Source organism: Suncus etruscus, chromosome 9 (assembly GCF_024139225.1).
Source record: "Suncus etruscus isolate mSunEtr1 chromosome 9, mSunEtr1.pri.cur, whole genome shotgun sequence".
NCBI classification, from domain to species: domain Eukaryota; kingdom Metazoa; phylum Chordata; class Mammalia; order Eulipotyphla; family Soricidae; genus Suncus; species Suncus etruscus.
In genome coordinates, this window is record NC_064856.1 from 28,145,153 (window position 1) to 28,163,090 (window position 17,938).

Here is a 17,938-nt window from a genome sequence, read left to right on the forward strand (position 1 = left end):
ACAGCAGTAGGGAGTTTGCCTCACACACGGCCGACCTAGAATAGACCCAGGTTCAATCTCCCGCATCCCATATGGTCCCCCGAGCCTGCCAGGAACGATTTCTGAGTGCAGAGACAGAAGTAAACCCTGAGCACCTCCAAGAGTGACCAAAAAATTGAGAGAGAGAGAGAGAGAGAGAGAGAGAGAGAGAGAGAGAGAGAGAGAGAGAGAGAGAGAGAGACTGATGGGAAATTGGAAGCTGCTTATCATGGGATATGCTGAACTGCAGGTCCATGGTTTCTTTTTTTTTAATTTATCTATCATTGCCATCATCACTATTTATTATTTGAAAAAGATAATGAAATCCATATCTAAAGCCATTTCATTTTGTTTCATTTTTACAATCTTCCTTTTTTTGATATTTCATCTTTTATTAAAATATTTAAACACCTTGATTACAAACATGATTGTGGTTGGGTTTCTGTCATGTAAAGAACACCTCCCATCACCAGTGCAACATTCCTATCACCGATGTCCCACATATCCCTCCTCCCAACCACACCCCCACCTATACTCTAGACAGGCTTTCTATTTTCCTCATACATTCTCATTGTTAGGATAGTTCGCAAGTAGTTATTTCTTGAACAGCACTCATCACTCTTTGTGGTGAGCTTCATGAGGTGAGCTAGAACTTCCAGCCCTCCTCTCTTTTGTCTCTGAAAATTATTGCAAGGATGTCTTTCATTTTTCTTAAAACCCATAGATGAGGGGCCGGGCGGTGGCGCTAAAGGTAAGGTGCTGCCTGCCTTGCCAGCACTAGCCTAGGACGGACCGAGGTTCGATCCCCCAGTGTCCCATATGGTCCCCCAAGCCAGGAGCGACTTCTGAGCGCATAGCCAGGAGTAACCCCTGAGCTTACGGGTGTGGCCCAAAAACAAAACAAAAACAAAAACAAAAAAAACCCATAGATGAGTGAGACCATTCTGTGTCTTTGTCTCTCTCTCTCTCTCTCTCTCTCTGACTTATTTCACTCAGCATAATATATTCCATGTACATCCATGGAAAGGAAAATGTCATGCCTATTCCACTGATCTGAGGTTCTGTCTTTATTCCAATACCATGCTGTTTTGATAACTATTGCTTTTAATACAGTTTAAAGTTGGGGAAAGTAATGCCTCCCAATTTTTCCCAATGATTGCTTTAGCTATTCGAGGGTGTTTATTGTTCCAAATGAATTTCAACTGTATTTGATCCACTCCTTTGAAGAATTTCATGGGTATCTTTAGAAAGATCAGGTCCATGGTTTCTGATAATCATGGGCTGGGGCTTGGGGTGGGGGACTGGGGAAGGAGTTGTTCTTTTTTTTTTTTTTTTTTGGTTTTTGGGCCACACCCGGCGGTGCTCAGGGGTTACTCCTGGCTGTCTGCTCAGAAATAGCTCCTGGCAGGCACGGGGGACCATATGGGACACCGGGATTCGAACCAACCACCTTTGGTCCTGGATCGGCTGTTTGCAAGGCAAACGCCGCTGTGCTATCTCTCCGGGCCCAGAAAGGCTTTTTTCACAGATGGGGGACAAGGAGTCCTGTGTACTGGGGCAGGGATTCCTCAGTAGAAAAATAGTTTCTCTCACTTGCAGACCTACCTCAATTTGTAAGACAAATTATACCATAACTGCCATAGAACCAACCTCATTGTTGGTAAGAAAACCAGAGGTAAAGAAGGAGGCCCAGCTCAACCCATGGCCCTTTTTTGGCTCAGCCCACACTAGGAGGCAAAACTTGGAGGCCAGCGCTCAGACACCAGAGAATGCAAGCTGCACCTGAGTAACCAGTCACCCTTTCTCCCCAAATTCTCCGTAGGACTGTGACCAGATCCATGTTGATGACGTTTCATCGGATGACAATGGCCAGGATTTAAGGTAGAATTGTGGGGAGGGATCAGAAATGTCCCTTCTGATTGGGGACAGGCTCATCTTTCTTTCAATATTGGGGATCTGCTGGTTCTCAGGACAGGAAATGTCTGCTGCTGAGGAGAGATTTGTGTTTCTCAAAATTCAAGGACCCTAGTCTTTGAGCCAGGGATGAGAACTCAAGTGGTAGAGCACTTGTTTGACTATGTGTGGCCCTGGGTTTGATTTCTGGCACCACAGGGGTCCCCCAAGCACCACTAGGTGAGGCCCAATACCAAAACAAACAAAATATTGAATTGGAGTTGGAGTGACAGTACAGCGGGTGAGGTGCTTGCCTTGTATGTGTTTGACCTAGGTTCAATTCCAAGTACCCCATATGATGCCCCAGCTTTGCTGGGTATGCCCCCCCAAAAAAGATCAGAGCCATCCCCCCATCCTGCCTCACTTCCTCCTCCATTCCCAAGGCTGTACTTCCTTCTGGATTACTTGTGTTGACCACTCCCCCTGCTTGGTCATGTTCATAAATTGATCATTTTGTTTTGTTTGGGGCCACACCCAATGATGCTCAGGGCTGACACCTGACTCTGCATTTAAGGGTCATTTTTTAATTAGAAAAATATAAAAAAAAGGGGCATCACTTCTGGTAGGCTTGAGGGGACCATAAATGGTGCAGGGATAAAATTTAGATTGTCTGCGAGCAAGGCAGACACCCTACCCTGAACTATTCCTCTGACCCCAAGAGTTGGCTGTGGCTGTAGCTGTGGCTGTGATTCAGTGACTCAAGTCACACACAGGCCCAAATAGATGAACCCTGGTGTCACACCTCCTCATCATAGTGCCACTCACATTGTGACTAGTGCCCTTGGCCAGGAAAGGGCAGAGAGGAATACCTGTACTCACAGATATGTCCACTCCTGTCCATGGTGCTTGCACAGATTTCCCTTGGAGTGCAGGGATTCAAAAAAAATCAGTCACCAGAACTGTGGGGCCCTTGCAGACAGCACAGGGGTAAAACACATGACTTCAGGCTTACACAACAGCTATTGTCTACTCCAGAGCCATTGTCCCTGGGTCTCTGGGAACAAAAGTTTAAGCATTTGCCTTGCACGCAGCTTACCTGGGTTCGATTCCCAGCATCTCATACGGTCCCCTGAGCCTGCCAGGAGTGATTTCTGAGTGCAGAGTCAGGAGTAACCCTTGAGCGATGCTGGGTATGGCAAGCAAGCAAGCAAATAAAGTCTCTTTGTAAACAAAAAGAATAGAGGGCTAGAGAGATAGTACAGTGGGTAGGGTTCTTGTCTGGTACACAGCTGACCTGGATTTGATGCTCGGCATCTTGTATGGTCCCCTAAAGCAGCTTCAGGAGTGATTTCTGAGTGCAGAGCCAGAAGGTAATCCCTGAGTATTGCTGGGAGTGGCCCAAAAACAAAAACAATATATTTGATAGAAAGATGAGATCTTGGGACTGGAGAGATAGCAAGGAGGTAGGGCATTTGCTTTGCATGCAGAAGGATGGAGGTTCAAATCCCAGCATCCCAAATGGTCCCCCGAGCCTGTCAGGAGTAAACTCCTGAGCGCTGCTGGGTGTGATCCAAAAAAGAAAAAGAAAGAAAGAAAGGAAAGGAAGGAAGGAAGGAAGGAAGGAAGGAAGGAAGGAAGGAAGGAAGGAAGGAAGGAAGGAAGGAAGGAAGGAAGGAAGGAAGGAAGGAGGAAGGGAGGAAGGAAGGGAGGAAGGGAGGAAGGGAGGAAGGGAGGAAGGGAGGAAGGAAGGGAGGAAGGGAGGAAGGGAGGAAGGAAGGAAGGAAGGAAGGAAGGAAGGAAGGAAGGAAGGAAGGAAGGAAGGAAGGGAGGAAGGAAGGAAGGAAGGAAGGAAGGGAGGAAGGAAGGGAGGAAGGGAGGAAGGAAGGAAGGAAGGAAGGAAGGAAGGAAGGAAGGAAGGAAGGAGGAAGGGAGGAAGGAAGGAAGAAGGAAGGAAGGAGGAAGGGAGGAAGGAAGGAAGGAAGGAGGAAGGGAGGGGAAGGGGGAGGGAGGAGGAAGGGAGGGAGGGGGAGGGGAGAGAGGGAGAGGGAGGGAAGGGAGGAAGGAGGGAAGGAAAGAAGGGAGGGAGGGAGGGAGGGAAGTTTTACAGTAAGGAGGAAGAATCCCATAGTCATTAAAAGTGGCACAAATTAAGGGATCAGACAGCAGAGAACTTTTTCTCCTCTCCCCTGTCTGGATGAAGCAGCTCCAGCCATTCTCCCTGAAACTCCAGCTCCAGATTCTGCAGGGAGAGGGATGTTGGCTGGTGCATTTGGGAATGATTCACCCCAGCAAGAAAAACTGGAGATGTGACATGACCAGGGGGATGGGAAACAGGAACTGACTTGGTATAGGGAAGTGACCTACAGTATTCTTTGGGAAGCTCATTTTTGTTCTCAGTTTTGTGGCTAACCCCAGCAGTGCATAACGGGCTGCTCCAGGCCGTGTGTTCAAGATTCACTCCCATGGTACTCAGAGGACTTGTGGCCCTGGGAATCAAACTCACATCTCCTGCTTGAAGAGCCATGTTTAACCCAGGAAGCAGTGCATATTGATTTATTGATGCTGCGGCATCTCTCTCTCGGCAGCTCTTGACCCCCTTCTACTCTTATCACCCATCAGGTACTCCCTCCTTTTCTTCTCTTGTCTGCATCGCTTTCATCTCCTAAGATAGCACGTGGGGGTAAAATCATCCACAATTTGTCTTTATTCTTCTGATTCTTTCTCCTTCTGATGCTTTTCATGATCCCAGCATCTCCATCCAGTATTACATTTCATGGAAAAGTCCTTAGTGCTAAATTGCATCCCACTGTACACATGAGCCACATCTTTATCCAGCCCTCCACAATGGGCACTTTGGTGTCATCCATGGGTCATTTAGAGACAGGAACACTGAAGGAAGTGTCAGGGTGATATTACTTTTGGTGCCTATGAGTTCCTGTTTTTCAGCAGATACCTAGAAGAAGGGTTGTAGGTGCTGTGGAAATTTGGTTTTTGTAAGGAGACTGTATAGCATGTCCCAAAGTGGTTGCATCAGGGGCCAGAGCAATAACACATAGGGGAGATCACATTTATTAAACATGCCTTGGGATTGGAGCAGTGGCTCAAGCGGTAAGGCATTTGCCTTGCCCGAGCTAGCCTAGGACAGACCATGGTTCGATATCCCCTATCGTCCCCCAAGCCAGGAATGATTTCTGAGCACATAGCCAGGAGTAGCCCCTGAGTGTCACCGGGTGACACTTATTTTTTATTTTTTATTTTTTTTATTTATTTTTTTTATTATTTCTTATTACACATGGCCAACTCACGTTCAATCAATCCCCAGTATCCCATATGATCACCCAAGTACAGCCAGGAGTGATCCCTGAATGCAGGGTCAGGAGTAAGTACTGAGCTTCACCAGGTGTGACCTAAAAACCCAAAACAAAACAAAACGAAAAAAAAAAACCAAAGTGGTTGCTTCAGTTCACCTTCCTGTGGGAAACTCAGAAAAGTTGTAGCTCAGCTTTCTCCATGTGCACAGACATAGGACAGTACATGGTCAGAGAGTTCATGGACTTGCCCAGCTCCATGTACCCCATTTGAGCTCCTGGTGAACTATAACCCCACATTAACTCTCCACCCTCCTCTCCCCAGCACATACGACTTTTCGGCTGATGGCTTCCAAAGTTCAGCCCCAGGGGCCAGCCTCTGCCTGGGCTCTGGGGTCCATGGTGGTGTGGACTGGATGAGGAAACTGGCCTTCCGCTACCGGCGCGTGAAGGAGATGTACAACACTTACAAGAACAATGTGGGCGGTGAGTGTGCCTGGCAGGAGGGCAGTGAGGAGAGGCCAACACACACCAAAAGAAGGGGACTTCCCCAGGATGGTCACTGTTGTTGACATCACACACACTTTACCAGACACAGTTCTAGAGGCTTGATCACCCCCAGCTTTCCCTTCTAATGCCCTCTGAAAGTATCTTGCCCATATGACCCATATATGGTGGGTCTGGGGCTAACCCAACACCCTATCACCACCACCAAGTCCTAATCAGCATGGGTGGTTTCCAAAGTGTAGTTTCTGAACATGATGTCCCAGAGACTTGTCAGAGGCAGGGTCTCTGGCCCCATAAAAATCTCTGGGTTTGGGGGCCAGAGCGCAGTGAGTAGGACATTTGCTTCACACACTGCTGACCCAGATTCAATCCCCAGCATCCCATATGGTCAAGTCTGCCAGGAGTAACCCCTGAGTGCTGCCCGGTGTGGTCAAAACAAAACAAACAAACAATAAATAAAATTCTGGGTTTTGACAAGTTATCCAGGTAGTCCAATGCTCACTGAGGCTGGAGCTTTTGCCTTAGCTACTGAGACTGTGAGTCAACCCCAGAAAAGCCTGAGAGCCCATTTGAAAGAACAGCAGAACCAGTATCTAACTTGTCCAGTCACTGTTTTCAGCTCGTCTGCAGGTAGTGCAGGGAGGAGGTGGGATGCTGATGGACAACTCAGTTGCTTCACATCAGAATTCTCAGTGATTCTGACATGGCCAAGCGAGAGCTGCTGTTTTATGCCTGAAGCATCTATGTGTCCACCTGAGATGCTTAGAGGGCCTAGAGGTGACATGGAAGGATTTGTCTATTTCCAAACTCTTGATCACCATTTCTGAAAGGATCTAGGCCTATGTCTTTGTTTTATTGGTGATGGTTTGGGAGCTGTACCCTGCAGTACTCAGGGGCTATTAATGAATCATATGTAGTGATGGGGATTTAAACCAGGGTCAGTGGGGTACAAGGCATATGCTCTAGCCCCAGTACTATTTCTTTGACTTCTGTGGTTTTTGTTTATTTTTGTTGTTGGAATTTGGGTCACACTGTACAGTACTCAGGAATTTCCTCATGGTTCTGCATTCCAGGATCATTCTTTATGGGATTCAAGGGACCGTATGTGGTGCTGGGGATAGAATCCAAGTCAGCTGTGTGCAAGGCACACTGCTCTATCTCTCCAGCTCTAAACTTCTAAACAGGAAGTGACAGGCTTCTCCCTTGGCAGCACTAGAACTTCTGATTGGCACATTGTGACATTTCACCTACAAGCTACTAGCATGAGGAAAGGTTGAAGAGGGAGCTAACAGTCTGTCTATAACTATAACAGTCTGTTATAGTTACTGCATAAGGAAACAGCAATAAGAAGGAAAAGCAGCAATTCCATCAGCCACTTTCTCATGCATAAGGTTTGGACAGTGCAAAGCTGAACAATGTCACAGCCTCTGAGCCCAGCTAAGGCTTCTTCTCAAGCAGCAGCTTCTAACTCATGGTCCAAAGTGGCTCCAGCCATCATTGTCCAACCTGCAGGAAGGTACAAGGAAGCAAATAAGTCTAGGTCTCTTTTCCTTAAGGACCGTCCCTGGGAGTCAAATCCACCACTTCCACTTGGTCACATGATCACTACCACCACCACCCCCAGTGGTGCAGACAATAGACTGGAAGACCTGCACCCCAATAGATCCCAATATTTAAATAGACTGGCAGACAGGCCCTCAACTTAATTGCAGAGTGCTTCACTTGCAGGAGGAGATTTTTCAATTCTTGTTTCTTTTCTTTTTTGTTTTGTTTTGTTTCTGGTTTTTGGGTCACACCCAGCAGCGCTCCGGGTTACTCCTGACTCTGCACTCAGAAATAGCTCCTGGCAAGGAAGGAAGGAAGGAAGGAAGGAAGGAAGGAAGGAAGGAAGGAAGGAAGGAAGGAAGGAAGGAAGGAAGGGAGGGAGGGAGGGAGGGAGGGAGGGAGGGAGGGAGGGAGGGAGGGAGGGAGGGAGGGAGGAAGGAATCATATGTTAGGCATGCTGAGAGTTTCAAAATGCTTGACTACTCACAAAAGGAGGTCTTCTATGAAGGACAGGGCAGGTCTGCCAACTGGTCCCAATGAGCTTTGATTTAGTGTAGGAAGGATACTTTCTTGAGTCGTTTCTGGTAAACAAGTCAACCTGGTGAAGTTTCTTAACATGGCAGATTTTACTGTTCAAATCTTCTGTTATAAAAAAAAATTAATCAACTAGATTTCTTATCAAGCTGTCCTTAGAAATAGTGGCAGGGCTGGAGAGATAGCATGGAGGTAAGGCGTTTGCCTTTCATGCAGAAGGTCGGTGGTTTGAATCCCAGCATCCCGTATGGTCCCCTGAGCATTGCCAGGTGTGACCCCAAAAAATCAACAAAAAAAGAATACAGTTGGGGGAGGTCATTCGAAGAGATAGCACAGCAGTATGGCATTTGCCTTGCATGCAGTCGATTCAAGACAAACAGTGGTTTGAATCCCGGCATCTCATATGGTCTCCCATGCCTACCAGGAACAATTTCTGAGTGCAGAGCCAGGAGTAACCTCTGAGCACCGCTGGGTGTGACCCCCACCCCCAAAAAAATACAGTCAAGGGCTGGAGAGATAGCTCAGTGGTAGGGCATTTGCCTTGCACACAGTCAACCTAGGACAGATGGTAGTTCAATTCCCTGTTTCCCATATGGCCCCCCAAGCCTGCCAGGAGCGATTTCTGAGTGCAGAGCGAGGAGTAACCCCTGAGTGTGACCCCGCCCCCCCAAAAAAAAGAATACAGTCAGCTGATTGCTAAGAGATTGTACCAGGGTAGAGAATTAGCTTTGCACATGGCCACCCTTCCCTGACGCCATATAATATGGTCTCCTGAGCACCACTAGGAGCATCCCTAAGCACTGCTGGTATAGCCCAAAAGCCAAAAGAAAAAGGGCAAAGGGGTTACTGATAACTGAGAGACTGGCAGCAGATTTTGAAATGGGCTCTTGAGATCACACACCTGGAAAGATAAACAGATGGACCGATGGACAAACAGACAGGCAAATGGACCTACTGATTGATATATGGGTGGATATGAAATTGAATTGGTTGGATGGGTGGGAAGTGAATGGATCAATCAATGAATCAATTGGTCCATGAGTCCATCTCAAAGCAAGATTCAGCTTACTGAACTGAGGTTGGCCATGGTGTCACTGATGTAGCCACATCAGTGTCATCAGTTTGAGACCCTGAGGTTCAGTTTCTAGACTGCCTGCCTCTTCCAGAACTCCAGAACAGCAGTGACCAAATATTGTTTCCTTTGTCCCTAGGCTTGATAGGGGCTCCCAATAGAGAGACCTGGCTGCATCTCAGAGCCGAGCTGGAAGCACTAACTGACCTGTGGCTGACACTCTCGTTGAAGGCCCTCAACCTCATCAAGTCCCGGTAGGAGCAGCACCTCCCTCCAGACACTCACCTCCACCCACCTCAGGTCTCAGGGTGGCACCTCCATCTCAGACTGAAGAATTAACTCCCCAGTTGCCCACTTCACACTCCCAAGGCTGTCAAGCAGAAGTGTATAAGGTGCTGTGCACACTAGACCATGGACATCTGGGCTGTGGACATTTTAAGCCATGGACAATGTGTGTCATGGATGCTGGGACCATGGACACCACATGCCATGGACACTGGACCATAGCTGAACAGGCAGGTGCAGAGAGTTAGCAGTGTTCTGCAAAGCTAAAGACCTTTGCACAAAGGTCCAGTTTGTTTTCTCTTCTGCCCAAAACATCTAGCAGTTGTGATTCTGCTCCCCAGCATCACAGATTAACTGGTGGGGGGACTAGTTTCATTCATCATTATAAACTGCCTCTTTCTCTTAAACAAAATCAATGACTAGAGGCCATCTTTCCCCTACACTAGAATCAAAAACTCTATGACCCAACACGCAATTACAGTTACAAAGTGAGGACTACTGAGCTGAGTCCAGCCTGCATTTATCTGATACACATTTTGGTCCCTAGTCTCGGGGCATTAACCATTGGTTTCTGGGTTGTCTCACAATACCAGAATTGGTATTTGCTCTAGTTTATTCCTCACCCTATTGCTTCCACTTGTTCCATATTATTTTCTCCTCCCACTAAATAGCACATGTTAAACATTTAGTTTAAACATTTAGTTTGCAAGTAAATGAAGTGTTACCCTCACATCACACCCTCACATCACATGTCATCATGCCAGGCAACTTCAAGCAGAAAGAGGAAGAATAAGAAGTAACTTTCCAGTCTTGCTCTCACATACAGGTGATTTCACCAGAGCCTTCAAACCCCACTAGAATTCCCAGCAGTTTTAGACCATGGAACAAGGCCTCTTTGGGGGTATATTTGAGTTCTGACCCAGTCTACTTTGTCCTCAGACCCAACTGTGTCAATGTGCTGGTCACGACCACTCAGCTCATCCCTGCCCTGGCCAAGGTCCTGCTGTACGGATTGGGCTCTGTGTTCCCCATTGAGAACATTTACAGCGCAACCAAGACAGGTAGGGGAAAGCCAGGGTCTAAAAACAAGGTACAGAAGGATGGGTGGGCTGGGGAAGCAGGGTCATCCAGGCGTGGAAAGTTTAATGAAAATGAAGGAAGTTGTTCAGGGGTATGAGTCAGTATGCACCACCAGTATACCCTACTTGTTTCCAAGACCTGGCTCCTGGGGAAATAGGCTGGAATAGCTTCCCAAAGTCTGTATATCAGCAGAGCTACCATAGCAAACACACACCATTCCCAGGATTTACCTCAGACTCAAAGCTGCTTCCCCTTCAAGTAACAGAACAGAACGAAATGATAACCCTGGCTGATGAAGTAGCCTAGAAAGCTGAGCATTTATTTTTCTACCACTCTTAATGTTTTTATCTGCATGCATGTGGTCAAATCACAATCCTACCACATCCAACTTAAGGGGGAAAGGAGAAACTAATGCAACTCCTCTATTTGTATGTAAACTTCTGTTCCTCTCCTATTTGATCAAGCTCTGTTCTTGACCCTCTCTCTGGTTGCAAGGGATGCTGGGAAATATGGTTCATAGCTAAGTGATATTGAATCAGGTCACACTATGAACCATGAAAATATCTTACTAAGGAAGAAGAGTAAAAGAGTTCCCACCACAGCCTGATACACAGGGTGATTTTAGTTTAAGTAGAAAAGCCACCAAACAACCATGAATCTAACCTTGAACCAGAGAGAAAATTGAGTTTGGTTTGCCATTTTGTTGTTGTTGTTGTTTTCATCTTCTTTCAAAGAGAATCCATTTAGAGTTAGCCTGCTCATTTCTCTTTAATACTTGGTCATCTTCCTTGTTAACAAATAGAACAAGCCTTAGGCTCAGAACATTCATCAGATAAGAGAATGTATTAACTAGGAATTAACAGCATCATTTATCATCAGAGCAAATAATATTAGTTTTCTTTGTGAGGATTTTTTTTTTGGTCACTCTTTCAACAGTTCAAGTTTATAATGTGCAATAACCTAGTTAGTTAAGTTGTTTTTTAATTGGACATTTTTTCTGAAGCAATAAAGAACAATTTACAGCACTTTGGAATCATTTTTCTTAGAGGAATTTTTGCCATTACTAGTAATCTAGGAACCTGATATGAAAGTGTCTTTAGTGTTTTCTTTATTTAAAGAAAACATTGTTGTTCATAATAAAGTTGTTTCAGGCATTCGATGTTCCAACACCAATCCTGCCTCCATTGTGACCTTCCCTCCACCATTTTCACCTTGGCAGGTATAAAATAATTTATTTTAAATTGCTTGTTACAACAAAATTAATGAAATTTTTTATTTTAAGTTAGTAAAAGGAAGTTTGCAGAAAAATTGTTATATCTCACAATTATTAAAGGCATTGTCTCGGGGTTCACTGAGCTATCTGTTGCTAGTTGAGCCTTCTGTTTCTGTTTTTGTGCTTACTTGGCTTCTATGCTAAAATAAGAAATTCGGGGCCAGAGAGATAGCACTGAGATAGGGTGTTTGCCTTGCATGCAGCCAACCAGGATGGATGGTGGTTTGAATCCAACATCCCACATTGTCCCCCGAGCTTTCCAGGAGTGATTTCTGAGCATAGAGCCAGGAATAAACCCTGAGCGCAGCTGGGTATGACCCAAAAATCAAAAAAGAAAAAAAAAATTCATGCCACGAATGACCAGTGGAGATTCTGCAACAAGACACTTTCTCTATTTCTTTCCTGCATCTCCAATCCAAAATTGGTTGATTTAAGCCATTATTTTTCATCATCGTAAGCAGTATCTTTTTAAGTCACTTTTACTGAGAGAAATATATGAAGGGAGAAGTGTTCTAGAGAGTAGAAGACCTGCCCTCCCGTTAGGGTTTCCCACTTTCACGCCCTCAGAACCTTACCCAGAACCCCATCTTTCTTTCCCCACGTTTGCAGGCAAAGAGAGCTGTTTTGAGAGGATAATGCAGCGGTTTGGCCGGAAAGCAGTCTATATCGTGATTGGCGATGGGGTTGAAGAGGAACAGGGAGCAAAAAAGGTAACTCTAGTGTCAGAGAGATAGTGCAGCAGGCAGAGCATTTGTCTTGCACGCTCAGGGCCAGGGTTCAATTCCCAACATCCCATATGATCCTCTGAGCACTACAGGGAATAATTCCTGAGCGCAGAGCCAGGAGTAAGCCCAGAGCATCACAGTATGTGTCCAAAAAATAAAATAAAATACCAGAAACAAATCATTCTGTCCAGCTCTGCCTCCTCCCAGGTCGCCTGGTGCTGCTGAGGTCTCACTCCAGTTTCCACCAACACCCCTTTTGCTGGTGGGGCCCCGCCTTCCCGGCCTCTTTGCTGGCTGGTCCCTCGGCATCTGCAGCAGGCAGAGAGCCGCGTCCTGAGTCATTTCCTCCTGCAAATCCCCCTCCAGTCTCGCCGCTGCTTCGGCACTGCCGGCGGGGTTGGGTGCGCGTGTGTTTTATTGAATACGCACCGATCATATGTTCCAGGAGCGCCTCCCTGCTCATAAAGACAGCATCAGGCTAATGAAAATGAAGCCCGCGTTTGAGATCCCGGCCCTGCAGCGAGCGGCAGGAGGTTCTGGCAGCGGCAGGTCTGTTCTTGGAAAAGGAACAGCTGCCCCAGGCCCTGCATGCTGCAGTCAGCCGCCTGCCTCCCCTTTCCTCCTCGAGCTCTGGCAAGGGGGTGGATAATATCACCCCGCTTAATAGGGGAGACCTGGTTTCTCCTTCCCTCTCTGGCAACGGATACCTATGGATGGTAAACACGTGCAGGCCTGAGAAGCTAAAATGCCCAAAAGTTAGGCTCCCATGGGTAGCAGTGGAGCTGGGAGCTTAAGAATTTAGTGTCTCTGGTCCTCCGTGAAACCCCCTCCTCTTTCCCGGGCTGGGGTATCTTTACTGGATGGAAGAACTTCCCAACCGGTTCCCTTTCAGGCCTTCCAGGAGACCCTGGTCTTCAAGGCTCTGTCCCCTCCTGTCGTGTAACGGGTGGCTGGCTGTGTCCCTCCAGTTCCTGCTCTGCCAGGCCCGTCAGTGGACAGCATGCATTTCTCTCAGTGTGGGCACCATCGGGGAGCCTGGAAGCTTCCAGAAGTGTTAGTGGAGAATGAGCAGAGTCAGAGAGAGGGACAGTCAAGGGGAGGTGATGAGGCAAGCATTTCCAGAGATGGACCTTAGTACAGTGAGGAGGGCACACTAGCCATGTACAAGACCAACCTGGGTTTGATCCCTGACACTCCAAATGGTCTCATATGCCCCAACAGGGGTGAGCACTGACTGCTAAACCAGGAGTAACCCTGAGAACTGCTAGATGTGGCTCAAAAACAAAAAAGGGTCACTCCTGAGCACCACTAGGTGTGAGCCAAATTGCTCCCTCAAAAAATAAATGAAAAACTTGGGCCCGGTGTTTGCCTTGCAAGCAGCCAATCCAGGACCTAAGGTGGTTGGTTCGAATCCCGGTGTCCCATATGGTCCCCCGTGCCTGCCAGGAGCTATTTCTGAGCAGACAGCCAGGAGTAACCCCTGAGCACCGCCGGCCCTAAAACCAAAAATAAATAAATAAATAAATAAATAAATAAATAAATAAATAAATAAATAAATAAATAAATAAATAAATGAAAAACTTGAGGGACCGGAACAATAGCATAGTGGGTAGAGCATTTGCATTGCACATAGCCAACTTGAGTTCCACTTCCGGCATCCCATATGGTCCCACGAGCCTGCCAGGAGTGATTCCTGAGCACAGAGCCTGACCACTGCTGAAAATAAAAACAAAACAAACAAAAAAAAAACACAAAAAAGAAACAAAAAACCCACCTGGATCCCAGCAGAGAAAATGGGGTCCAGCAGGCAGGAAGGGGATTATGGACAGTAGTGCAGGGTCACATGGGTGACAGGGCTTGGCAGCCACACTCCATGCTAGGGAAATACTCCCCGGTGCTGCTTGGGGCTAGGGCTCAGGCAATGATAGTGTGGCAGGGTCCTAACCACACATCCCACACCCTGTGTTCCAGCACGACATGCCTTTCTGGCGGATATCCTGCCACGCTGACCTGGAGGCGCTGATTCACGCCCTGGAGATGGAGTATTTATAGCAGCCCCAAGCTCGGGTCCCCAGCACCGCCCCCACCAAGGTCTGCCCTCCTGCGTCTCCCCAACCCCACCAGATGCTGGATGCTGGACAGGATCTCCATGGGCAGAGGACACTTCCAGTGACCATCTCAGTCCCGACAAAATCCTGTGAAATCCGAGTTCCCAGCAGCGGCTTTGGACTATTGGATACGGGGGACAGGACATTTCTAGAAGGCTCGGAGGGAACAAGGGAGCTGGTGTCTAAGTGAACCGGACTGGTTTCTCCCTTTCTAATTTATAGACAATCTCATTCCTCTGGCGTCATGCGCGTGTTCCTCCTGCATTGTTGGTTTTCTCAGTCATTGGTTCGGTTCGGTGTTTCTGAGGCATGCGGGCAGTGCACAGTTCTAAGTTCAACCTCTGCTCTGGTTGTGCTTCAGGAGACAATCATTCTCTGTCATTTGTCAGAGAGGTGTAGTAGGGCTGTCAGGAGGCTGTTGCTTATTTTGTTTGTTTGTTTTGTTTTGTTTTGTTTTGATGGACTCAACGGCGTGTGGACAGTGCTCGTGCCTTAAGCTGCCATCTTGTTTTCTAGGAAGAGGGAACCTTGCGAGGATGTGGTACTTTGTGGTGGATCAAAGGCATTAAATAAAATCAGGTTTACATTTTGAAAGGGAAAGGTGTAATGGTGTTATTCCTATCCTTAAAATATCCGAGTGATATTTTTCTCCCAGACCCTTCTTTGCCAACTTAAACTGTCTTAAAAACAAAACAAAACAAAACAGTGTCTCCAGAATGTTCAGTGATTGAGTGAGATCTGTCAGGTACAGCGAATCCAGGAGACCAAACCACTATGTCCTGTGTGGCCTAGTTCTGGCCAACAATCTCTTCTCTGTGTGTCAAAAACTACTCCAAAAATCTTTCAGCAAAACAATATAACAATCCCAGCCTCATTTGGCTCATTGACCAAACCTGAATCAGATGCTTATGGGGCTGTTTTCCAGAGCAAAATCCCTCATGAAAAGAAAATTATGAAGAAATGGTCCCTGTAGAAATGGGGACTGAACTAGAAAATACAATTGATAGAACTTGATGTTCTGAGTCAAGAATCTAAAAGCTCTGCGGACCATCCTTGCCCATAGAAGAGCACAGAGCCGCCTGATTGGACATTGAGCATTACCAAGGCTTTGTGGGTGAGGCCAAGGCTTACTCAGCAGCTGCTATCTATTTCGGCCAAGATGAGCGATGCCTTAATGGGCATTTTAAAATTGAAACTCCAAGTCATCCCCAAGGATGACACAAGACCCCACAGACTGAGCAGCAACTTAGTGTTTCTATTACTGTGTCCCATTTCAGACACAAAGTTTGGTGCTTGAGATTAATCCATAGAGCAGCTGTTTACACTGGTAGGAAACCTGGCCTAGCTGGCAAGGGAAGAGAATCAGCCAGGCAATTGGACAGATCTAGTGCTTCAATGGTGGGTGCATGGTTGATTGGGCTGGGCCCCATCCCCTATCCTTATTCTCTTTCTCCATCTTCCATCTCTCCACCCACACTCCTGTGTACACACACACACGCACACACGCACGCACACTATCCTCCCTTCCAACCTGCCTCCCTGTGATACTTGGTCTCTAACATATTTATTCCCTGTGTTCTAAGCTAACCACTCTCTTCCTCCTGTCCACTGTTCTTTTGTCCACTTTCCTGCAGCCCTCCTGTTGGTCCCACTCCATCCCCTCACCCACTACCTCTTTGGCCCCTGGCCCACCATCAGCACAGACAGGCCCCTATAATTGATCACAGCTTCAGTTTCCCACCGAGCCCCTCTTCAGTCCCCCCTGAGGATGACCAGTGGAGAGGCCCCACTTCAGCCAGCAGCAGAGCCCAACAGAAGGTCTGGGACCTTCGCAGGAGCCAAAGCCCAGCCAGCTGTGCTCGGTGCAGATCCAAGTCCGCAGCCGGGAAAGACTGTCCGCCAGCATTGGCCTAAGGGAGCTAAAGGTCTCAGGGGCCCCATGGGTGTGACGGTCACTTTAAAGGTGACCCCTTTAAAAGTGGGATGAGGAAAGTGGGAGAACATCTGGCAAGAATCATGAGCCCTGCACTTCCAGGCAGCCAGATCCAGCAGATGGCAACAAGGCCAGGAAGTTGTGGGCTGCAATGACAAAAGGAGCAGAGAACAGAAGGCAACCCCTTTGAATTGGAGCTTTGCTTGGCCTCAGACCCATGACACCATTCCTAGCATGCTAAGCAGGAGGCATCACACCTTCCAGGGAGCATCACATGCTCTGTCCATTTTTTGACCCCAGGTCATGGAGGGTTACCCAGTCCCCACTCCAGACCAGGGCTGATCTCCCAGCCCCAGAGCCTCTTCCCAGCCTCTTCTACACCCAACACTTCTGATTCCTGCCTCCAGGCCTGGGTTTCTTCACCTGCCACATTTCCGGGAAGCCTCCTGGTGGTTTTTTTCCCGGAAGAAAAACCCGTGTTTTTCTGAGTTTTTACTGAGTTGGAGGGAAAACGTCTGACCTCCCAAGAGTGCCTTCGGAGGCTGTGCTCCCTGTGACCAGCAGAGGGCATTGTGCCCTGCCTCTGAGCATTCTGCCAGGAGCTGGAGCTGTTGGGATGAGATGAAACCCAGAGCGGGGCTCCCTGTCCCATTCGTCAGGAAACACCCATTTCAGGGTGTCCATAGTCAGGTGCTCACCCAGGGCTTGTGAAAAGGTGACATGAATAGTCACTACATGGACCCCAGGGGCCAGTGGCATGATAGTGACCTCCAGGGGCCAGAGGTAAGGAGGGGGCTTGCTTCACTCGCTGGTTCCAACTCTTTTTTTTTTTTTTTTTTTAACCCTGTCGATGCTAAGGGTTAGACTCAGAAGACCATATGTGGTGCCAGGAATCAAATCTAGATCGGACACTTTCAAAGCCAACGCCTCTGGCCTCTCACTGGCTTCTCATCTAATGGAGGTTCACGCTAGTCTCCAGAAGGGGGGTGGTTAACAAAGTAAACTGTGGGAAATGCTGAGAATTATTTTGTTATTGGGCTTTTGTTTTGTCTGTTTGTTTTGTTGTTGTTTTAGCCCCACCTAGAGGGGCTCAGGGGTTACTCCTGGCTCTGAGCTCAAAAATTATCCTGGCAGGCCCCGTGAGCACCAGCTGATTGAACCTAGTAACACCCAACACTGCATCGTCAGGTCCAGGCACTGACCCACAGGCCAGGGTGGTTGGACATCTGAATGGCCGCAGGGTCTCTGAGAACCATGTGGAGCTTCCCACCGGAATAACTGCTAAGAGTTAGTTCAGAGACCAAGCACAAGCTTTGCACATGGGAGGCCCAGATCTGATCTCCAGCAATGTGCAGGCCTCTAGATACTGCCAGGAGAAACCCCCAACTCTGCTGCATGTGAATATACCAAGAACAGAGTGCCCAAGGGTTGGAGAGATAACTCAAGGTGCTAGGTCAGACCATCCTTCCAGACCCCCAGTATCGCCTGGTATGATCCTAGCAACCTCTGACCCAACTCAGGCCCCAGTTGGAACCATTGGCCCACAGCCTGGGAATTGTCAGGAAAAACCTACCCCATCTACCACACACACACACACACACACACACACACACACAGTCCTAACTCTGAGTATTGCTTGAGAAATCTTTCCCTCCCA

At 47.6% G+C, this 17,938-nt stretch overlaps 1 protein-coding gene across 1 annotated transcript in view; it reads left to right on the forward strand.

Moving 5' to 3' along the window:
• The window catches only part of EYA2 (EYA transcriptional coactivator and phosphatase 2), a 139,748-nt gene extending 124,800 nt beyond the window's left edge, over positions 1-14,948 (forward strand). The window contains exons 10-15 of the mRNA XM_049780514.1: positions 1,841-1,899; positions 5,545-5,705; positions 9,017-9,131; positions 10,102-10,223; positions 12,125-12,225; positions 14,212-14,948. Coding sequence (XP_049636471.1) covers positions 1,841-1,899; positions 5,545-5,705; positions 9,017-9,131; positions 10,102-10,223; positions 12,125-12,225; positions 14,212-14,292 — 639 coding nt within the window. The 3' untranslated portion in view covers positions 14,293-14,948. The remainder of the gene's footprint in view (positions 1-1,840; positions 1,900-5,544; positions 5,706-9,016; positions 9,132-10,101; positions 10,224-12,124; positions 12,226-14,211) is intronic.
• The last annotated feature ends 2,990 nt before the right edge of the window (positions 14,949-17,938 follow it).